This window comes from Ochotona princeps, chromosome 13 (genome assembly GCF_030435755.1).
Source record: "Ochotona princeps isolate mOchPri1 chromosome 13, mOchPri1.hap1, whole genome shotgun sequence".
Taxonomy (NCBI): Eukaryota; Metazoa; Chordata; class Mammalia; order Lagomorpha; family Ochotonidae; genus Ochotona; species Ochotona princeps.
Window position 1 is genome coordinate 4,560,704 of NC_080844.1, and position 8,783 is coordinate 4,569,486.

Genomic DNA, 8,783 nt, shown 5'->3' on the forward strand with positions numbered 1-8,783 from the left:
TTGCTTTCTAGCAGTTTTCCTTTTAAAAAAGTTTTATATCATTTTTAAAAAGCCATATTTTCTATTATTACTGCAAAACAAATTTGCTGGACATGTGGTGATGTAAAACATTTATTTCTTGGTGTGATTTTGTTAGAATTTTGGTCTTGCAGTGTTACTTGCGGACCTCTAGTGCAGGTGTGGTGGGATGTCGGCCCTGAAGATGCTACTGAGCTGTGTCTCTCAGTCACCTGTCACCCGGAGCTGCTGATGGCTGCTGGGGGTTCAGCTGCAGCACTCCACACAGCTTGTTCACTGCAATGGTTTCAGGGTAGCGGGCCTGTTGTCACGGTAGCTGGTTTTCTTTACAGCAAGTACCATGACAACCACAGAGTTCTCTGGAGCGTGTAAGGGCTTCTCAGCTCTAGCCTCATCACTCTTGTAGAACTACTTCTGCAAGTTGTGCTTCATTGTGTGAACTGAATCATTGATCTTTTGCAGGTCTGGCGCAGTGGCATAGTGGCTAAGGTACTTGGCCTTGCATGCTCCAGGATCCCATATGGGCGCCGGTTCTAATCCTGGAAGCCCCGCTTCCCATCCAGCTCCCTGCTTGTGGCCTGAGAAAGCAGTCGAGGACGGCCCAAAGCCTTGGGACTCTGCACTCACGTGGGAGACCCAGAAGCTCCTGGCTCCTGACTTCGGATCAGTGCAGCTCCAGCTGTGGCGGCCACTTGGAGAGTGAACCATCAGTCAGATTTTCCTCTCTGTCTCTCCTCCTCTCTGTAGATCTGCCTTTCCAATAAAAATAAAATGAATCCTTAAAAACATTTATCTTTTGCTTTTTCTTGAACATTTGTTTGCAGTTTGTGTAGCTATTACGAATGAGGGTGGAAAGAACCTTCTTGCATACATCTTTGGATGTTTTCTTGATTTAAATCTGTCTCCAAAGTGATTCAGTGCTCAAAGATATCTTGTACCCCTCTAGAGTGCAAAATCTACTCTCAGAAGCTTTCTGGGGTCAGTCTTCCGTTGGCTGGTTCACTCTGTAAATGCTACAACCACCAGAGCTGGGCCGTTTTCTGAAGCCAGGATCCAGGAGCCTCTTCTGGGTCTGTCACACAGGTGCAGGGTTCCAAGGACTTGAGCCATCCTCTGCCACTTTCCCAGGCCACAAGCAGGGAGCTGGAAGGCAAGTGGGGCAGCTGGAACAGGAATTGGCGCCCACATGGATGCAGGTGCCCAAGGCAGGTGAGCCTGCTAAGCCTCGGTGTCAGTGTTAATCACGCATCTTTTTCATTCTCAGGATGAAAAATTAGATGGCTCAAGTAAGAAAACGGGAACTTTACCTCAAAACGGACTTTTATCTCCTTCCAATCTCATCCTCTACAGGGTGCGGAGGACCTGGCCTGTGGGCAGGATAAGGCTCGTGAAATCATTTGGTCTGGCTCTGCCAAGGCAACTATGGGCAGGATTCAAAGTTCAGTCAGTCTAAGTGGGACAATTTTAAGTTGATCATTTTAAATGTGTCAATGATATAAAAATCCAAATAGCTGCTGGCAGAAATAAAGTACTCCAGACCTGCTAAAGGTTAGAGAAAGAACAGTCATGTTTCCACACGTCTCATGCCCAGGACACACTCAGGATAGTTTGTTGGAGTACAACTTTATCGCTGACTAGAAATGACAACTTTGGCATCTGCTCCCTGTAGTATTGGAATGCCTGTGTGAACCAGACACTTGGCTGCTCCACTTCCAATCCAGCTCCCTGCCAATGTGCCTGGGAAGGCAGTGAAGGACGGCCCAAGTGCTTGGACCCCTACACTCATTGGGAGACCCAGAGGAGACTCCTGGCTTGACCTTGGCCTAGTCTGGCTGTTGTGGCCATTTGGGCAGTGAATAACAGATGCAATATCTCTGTGCCTTTCAAATAAAATCAATGAATATTAAAAAAAAAAAATTACAAATCTAGGCTTAGTAACAAGCACAATTCTGCCCTTTTTAGGTGACTCTGACTGTGAGGTGTGTCATGTCTCTTAGGGATGAGAAGCCACTTTAAACAGAGGAAATAAGGTTAGGATTCTCAGAAAACTGCTAGTAGTAGTCTGCTTTTTGGTCATTAAGCAAATTGTCTCTATTATGAATGAACAACTGACATAAACCTCAGAGTATAAACTCTAAAACCTGGGGCCTTGGGAGACATGAGTGGCTTGCTAGGTTATCAGGAATATAATGCAAGTAATAAAATGCTTAATAAGATGATTATTACATTTGCCTCATGGATTCTACTTAGTGGTCTTGAATACAGATGAGATTACCTGGAGTATAAATCATATCAAAGGACCTTGGTATTGGTAAGGGGCTGGTTTTATTTTTTTGAAAAGGCTGACGGTGTCAACTAAAATTTAACAATACCTGCTACACAAGAGAGAACTCTTTGGGATGATGTTAGATTGATGTTGGGAAGCTAGGTCAAAATAAACTAACTATGAATACTTTGGTAATGATAATAAACAAGACATTTATTTCTTACATTCATTTTGGGGAAGGGAGAAAAGTCAGTTGGCCCTACCCGGTGATGGTCTTTCTGGAAGATTCTCCATTTATTCCAAAGACCCGGATGGGCTGTTTGATTGTAGAGGATTTTCTTTTGGAAGGAAGACTTCCTTTGAGGAAAGCATTCAGAGGGTGAGCCTCTGGGAGCAGCTCCGCTGGTGCACCGCCAGGCTCCCTCTTTGGGTAAAGCTTTTCCCACACTGGCCACAAAGATAAGGTGTCTCTCCCGTGTGGACTTTGCCATGCAGGATGCAATTGCCCCTGGTGTGGAAACTCTTCCTGCACTGGGTACAGGCATATGGCTTCAGGCCTGTGTGTACTCGGATGTGAACAATCAAGCTTCCTTTCTGACTGAAGGCCTTTCCGCACTGATCACACCTGTAGGGCTTTTCACCGCTATGAACTCGTCTGTGGACGGCAAGGTTGCTCTGATTCCTGAAGCTTCTCTGGCAAATAGCACACTCGTAGGGTTTCTGTCCCGTGTGGAGTCTCTCGTGGACGGCCAGACTCCCTCGCTGACTGAAGCTTTTCCCACACTCTTTGCACTGATAGGGTTTTTCTCCCGTGTGTATTCGTTGATGTGTAACAAGATTACCTTTGGCCCGGAAGCTTTTCCCACAGTGGGTGCACTCAAATGGCTTCTGACCAGTGTGGATTCTCTCATGTAATGTTAGACTTCCTTTTTGCCGGAAGGATTTTCCACATTCCTGGCACTCATAGACCTTTTGTCTAATTCCAGGTGAATCTTCCTGCAGTGTCTTAGACTCTGGGGATTTTTGTTCCAGCTTTTCTCTTCTGAAAGAACTCTGGAAATCCCAGCTTGAGGATCCTGTGGCCTCAGCATGATCATACTTGTGTGCTTCTGTCATGACATCTGGTAAAATCAGATGGAAGTCATACAAGATGTATTAACAGACTGAGAAGAACAGGAAGCAAACAGAAGCACTATCTTGCGTCCCTCTTATGTGTCAGGAATTAGACTATCGGCTTTGCATACATAATTTAATCCTGGGGACAATCCTAAGAGATTGTTGGATATGTAAATGAGAGCACTTGGGAGGTCATCAAGGATCACACAGGTAAGTAAATTAGGGTTGAGATTCAAACGCAGGCATGCTCCAAGCAAAGTACTACTTTTTTTTCTTTCTCTCTTTTTTATCCCACCCCCTATGTATTACTTTTCAGATGAATCTAATTTAGCATGCCTAATAATTTTGTGAAGCAGACATGATTACCTCTACCTTACAGTTAGAAAGGGTCAGAAAATTAAGAAAACTATATAAGAATATGGAAATCTATATTCAAGTTTATCTGGCCCCCGAACAGCAGGTGGATCCAAGTTGTGTAGCTTTAAAACTTATAGGGCCTAGCACGGTTGCCTAGCGGTGAAAGTCCTTGCCTTGCATGTGCCAGGATCCTTCCCATATGGGCGCTGGTTCTAATCCCCATGGCCCTACTTCCCATCCAGCTCCCTGCTTGAGGCCTGGGAAAGCAGTCAAGAACGGCCCAAAGGCTTGGGAGCCCGCACCCGTGTGGCAGACCTGGAAGAGACTCCGGGCTCCTGGCTTCAGACCAGCTTAGCTCTGGCTGTTGCGGTCACCTGGGGAGTGAATCAATGCAGGGAAGATTTTCCTCTCTGTCTCTCCTCTCTGTTTATCTGACTTTCAAATAAAATGAATCTTAAAAAAAAAAAATAAAACTTATAAGCATCTCAGGCCCGGCGGCGTGGCCTAGCGCCTAAAGTCCTCGCCTTGAACGTGCCGGGATCCCATATGGGTGCCAGTTCTAATCCCAGCAGCTCCACTTCCCATCCAGCTCCCTGCTTGTGGCCTGGGAAAGCAGTTGAGGATGGCTCAATTCCCTGGGGACCCTGCACCCACGTGGGAGACCAGGAGGAAGTTGCTGGCTCCTGGCTTCAGATTGGCTCAGCACCAGCCATTGCAGCCACTTGGGGAGTGAATCATAGGACGGAAAATCTTCCTCTCTGTCTGTCCTCCTCTCTGTATATCTGCCTTTGTAATAAAAATAAATAAATCTTTAAAAGAAAAACTTATAAGCATCTCTTGAAGAAAAAGCATAATTAGGCATGGGACTTGAAGAGAATAACTCAAGGGAGAATGCTGGACCTTAAGCTGTGTTAGGTTCTACCCTGAGCCACAGTCTGCTCTTCTGACAATGAAGTAAGCTCCATTACCTCACCAAGTACGTGGCAGAATTCCTGGCACTTTTTATTTCTGATGTAAAACCCTTTTCTTCAATCTTATAAAATAGATGTTATTATCCCATTTTACAGAGATCCAGGAGCTAATGGAAGTTAAGTGATTTGTCTTCTGATATCTGAGATCTAGCTAGCATAATTACAGAATCTGAGGCCAGAAGACAGGGACACTGAATATGTCTGTGAGCTGAGGCAGCCCAGGGATCCACCAACTCACTCACTGAAAAACGCTACGTTCTGGGCGTATCTTCCATGACAGTCCAGCAGGGTAGCTGTTGGAAATCCAAACATGTCCACTCCTGCTGTATGACCTGTATCAGCACTTCCTCAGAGCAGTCTTCCATGGGCTGTGCTTGACCACCTTGGCGGGGGGAGACAAACACCAAACAACAGAAACAAACAGGTAAGGGCAGATATAGATGCAGGAAGACTGCCTCGGACTGCAGTCACCCATCATGATGCTGCAAAACAACCCCAAAGGTAGCAGACAACACACCGGCGAGTCCAGCTGGAAACAGGAGGGGGGAAAGCAAACATGGAAACACTTCTTCCTGCTGGTGCTAAGTGAACAAACGCTCTGTGCTTTGATGTGTCATTGGAATCTTTTACTTCCTCATCATTTTTTCCTTCAAGCCCAAGTAACTCAAGATTCCATACAATCGGGTCCTGGTGGCGTGGCCTAGTGGCTAAAGTGCTCGCCTTGAATGCCTCGGGATCCCATATGGATGCCGGTTCTAATCCCGGCTGCTCCACATCCCATCCAGCTCCCTGCTTGTGGCCTGGGAAAGCAGTCGAGGATGGCCCAAAGCTTTGGGACCCTGCACCCATGTGGGAGACCCGGAAGAGGTTCCTGATTCCTGGCTTCGGATCAGCACAGCACTAGCTATTGCGGCCACTTGGGGAGTGAATCACCAGATGGAAGATTTTCCTCTCTGTCTCTCCTCCTCTCTGTCTATCTGACTTTGTAATAAAATAAATAAATCTTTTAAAAAAAAGAAGATTCTACACAAACAACACTTCACCCTTTATTGGACCTGTGATGGAAACAGGCCCAGCTCTCATTTCCCTCTTAGGTTATAAGGGTGTAACAGTGTTTCATGTTACCCTTTAAGCATTAGAAGGTTTCTGAGCCAGACCTCACTCCCTCCTCTTGGAGACATGTCAGTTCACAGAATTCCCTCCAATTCTAAGAAAGGGGAGACCCATCTTGGAATATAGACAAGCCCAAGGCACTTGATTAGGCTAAGCCACTTGTCCAAAGTTCCACAGGCAGGAAAGGGCCAACACGAGCCAAGGTTCAGATTTGAGAGTTTTTAGATTGGAAGTTTGTGCTTGTATACCACACAGTTCTGTGGTCTGCAGGAGCTCGTGAGAACTCTTGTAAAACGGACAGTTGCACAGTGTCTCATCAGACTGAATTACTCTTCCAGGTCTGAGAAATCTCTTGCGTAGGCTTCCTATTATTTTTTTTTTTCAGGAGTAATCCTTTCTCATAATGACTGCATTCTTATATTTTATTTATACTGTTGTTTCCCTTGAATGAAAGTAGAATTTACATCAGAGTAAGTGGGTAGGAATGTCTCTTTAGCTTGCCCTCCTGTCTTGCAGGGAGGTCTCCAAACAGCAGCATCACTTTGAATAAAGGGCAACTGCCATACTGTTCTCCCCAGTTTACAGGTCTGGGGAATTGGTCTTTTCCTAAAGATGTTGAATCTATAACAGAAAATAAGGTTTGCCTATCAGAAAGCCTTTTATCTTCTTGGAAAAAAAAAAAAAACTCTGAATGAGATCTTTAGAGACCAGGATGCTCCCCCCATTCGGCCCAGTCTCTGGACAGGTGGCACAATACCTCCCTCTTTCCTAACTAACGGTTTCAGAGTTTTGTCTTAACCAGGCGGCTCCTGGGAAGAAGACCAAAAGAACCGAATGCAGGGTACTGGGGGAGGTCTAGGGGACCCTTAGGCACTGATTCCAGGATGAGGGCCTGGACAGGAGTGGTCTCCCCACTCACTCACTCATCCGTCCTGCACACACACACACACACTCACTCCTGACTGCTTGCGATCCGCCTCGTCCTGCCTCCGGGGGAAGCCCGGGCCTTCTTCCTCACCCTCCTCGGAGGCCCTCCCGACAGACCCGAGGATGCACCTGCTGCGGAGCCCGCCCCTTCCCACGTCTCCAGGGAGCGGCGAGCCCTCTCCTCCCCTCCCCGCGCAGGCCTCGGGCCGGCCCCCAGGCCTTAGCCTCGAGTCCCCCGCTCTCCGGCCCTGGGAACCCGCCCGGACTGGCCGGGCCGCCCTCAGGGCTCAGGCCCGTGGCCTGCGGAGGGACACGGCGGCCCCGCCTCGCCGACGCACTCACCCGGCCGCGGCCTCACTCACCGCAGCGGTGCGCGCCCGCAGACGGACAAAGGCCGGCGCCGAGCCACAGCGCGCCGGCGCGAGCGGCGGACCACAGCTCCCAGGAGCCCTCGCGCGGACTCGCCCGCCGCCGCCGCCCGCCCGCCCTCCGGGGCACTGTGGGAAGCGTAGTTTTTCCCGGGACTTCGCGGTCCGTGACGACTTGGTTGTGGTGGGCCACCCGGCCTGGGCGTCGGGAGCCGAGGGGTTGTGTGGGGGCCTTGGGGAGGTTGTAAGTTAGGGCTCTCCCGCCTTCCTCCCCTCTGCCGGGTTAGGAGCCATTTCCGCCATGCTCCCTTTACCCACCCGCTAACGTTTTGCTTTGACGTCATGCTTGGAAGCCCCCAGTCTGCTTTGGGGTGAAGTCCAGCTGTGAAACTAGATGACAAAGCTTTGAGAGGAAAAGGGTGGCTGTGAATGGCGACGGGAGTCACATCTTTCGCAGGAAACTGCAGAAATTCCTTTGGGAAGTCTTGGGCAAATGGCTCCCTAGAATGGAAAGCTGGGGGAGAAGGTGGTGGAGGAGACTCAGGGGAGACCCCAGCGCGCCCTGGATAGAACTTTCGAGTGCTTTTCGAAATCCTCTATGGGACCAAGTCCTGAGGCAGATGCTCACGGGAGGGACAGTAGCGGGTTTTGGGCCAAAGAGAAGTCTCATCAACAGTACGGTTTTGTGTAATTGCCAAAGACTACCCTCTCCTCAGCCGTTTCAAAACAGGGGAAGAAGGGGGAGCCCCATGAATGGTGTTATGATAAAAGGCTAAAGATTTGTTGGGGGGAAGCGAGAAATTAAATACTAAGATAACCTCTAGAGGAACACACACACACACACACACACACACACAATCTTGGCACAGGACAAGCCTTCCTAACCATGGTAACAAAGGCAGAAACAATAAAGAAAAAGATTAAAACCCAACACTTCTGTGTGGCCCAAACTCGAGTCGATCAAGTTAGCACATGCCAAGTTGGGGGAAATATTAGCAGCTATCATATTTAAAACACCATATAAATCAATTAGCATGGGACATTTTGATAGAAATTTGGCAAAGTAGCTCAACTCGCTCTCCCACACACAAAGCTAAGGAAAAATACTCAGATTCAGCATTCAAGTTTTTAAAAATGCCAAGAGAAACAGACAATCTCCTCCCCTTGAACTACTGAATGGCCCATCATGTGCAGGGAGACGGATGGCTTTTGTCCATGTGCGGGGGGGGGACAGCGTTCTGACGAGAGCTGAGGAAGTGTAGCAGCTGTCTTGAAGTGTATGTGTTACTCCTCCTGTAGGATTTTTTTTTTTCCCTCATGAGTCTAAATCAGATCATTAGATCCTAAATAACGGCATGAAAGCTGCCTTGTCTGGATTTCTGAAGTGAATCCATGACTTGGAAAGGACCTTCAGTTGCTCTGAAGGCAGTGGCTTGCCCCAGAAACTTCCCTGAAATGGCCCAGCCCAAGGGAGGGGGGAGGAGTAAGCCTCCCAGGCTGCCTGGTCTTGACCCTCCTGGAAGGGTTTATGAACTCCTTCCCATGGAATCTGTGGTCTGGGTTGAGGTCAGTCTCCGCCAGGAATGGCCATCTTGTCACTAACCCTCTGACAAGCATCCCTTGGCTCTTTGTGCTTCCGCTGAAATC

General features: G+C 48.3%; 1 protein-coding gene across 2 annotated transcripts; it reads right to left on the bottom strand.

Moving 5' to 3' along the window:
- Positions 1 to 2,476: 2,476 nt before the first annotated feature.
- Positions 2,477 to 7,211, bottom strand: ZNF32 (zinc finger protein 32). Of its 2 annotated transcripts, none has more exons than XM_058671208.1 (3): positions 7,131 to 7,211; positions 4,971 to 5,110; positions 2,477 to 3,405 (listed from the first exon to the last, which is right to left on the bottom strand). In XM_058671208.1, the coding sequence occupies exons 2-3, from the start codon at positions 5,038 to 5,040 to the stop codon at positions 2,657 to 2,659; spliced, it is 819 nt and encodes a 272-aa protein (XP_058527191.1). In that variant the 5' UTR covers positions 5,041 to 5,110; positions 7,131 to 7,211; the 3' UTR covers positions 2,477 to 2,656. The 2 variants fall into 2 exon arrangements, with proteins under 2 accessions (XP_058527191.1, XP_058527190.1); XM_058671207.1 differs by lacking the exon at positions 7,131 to 7,211 and adding an exon at positions 6,805 to 7,111.
- Between the last annotated feature and the right edge of the window lie 1,572 nt (positions 7,212 to 8,783).

Coding starts and splice junctions, on each gene's coding strand:
- ZNF32 (XM_058671208.1), bottom strand. CDS start 5,040: ATGTTTGGATTTCCAACAGCTACCCTGCTGGACTGTCATGGAAGATAC. Junction 3,406..4,970: donor CCAGAACGTAGCGTTTTTCA/GTGAGTGAGTTG, acceptor TGATTTTACCAG/ATGTCATGACAGAAGCACAC.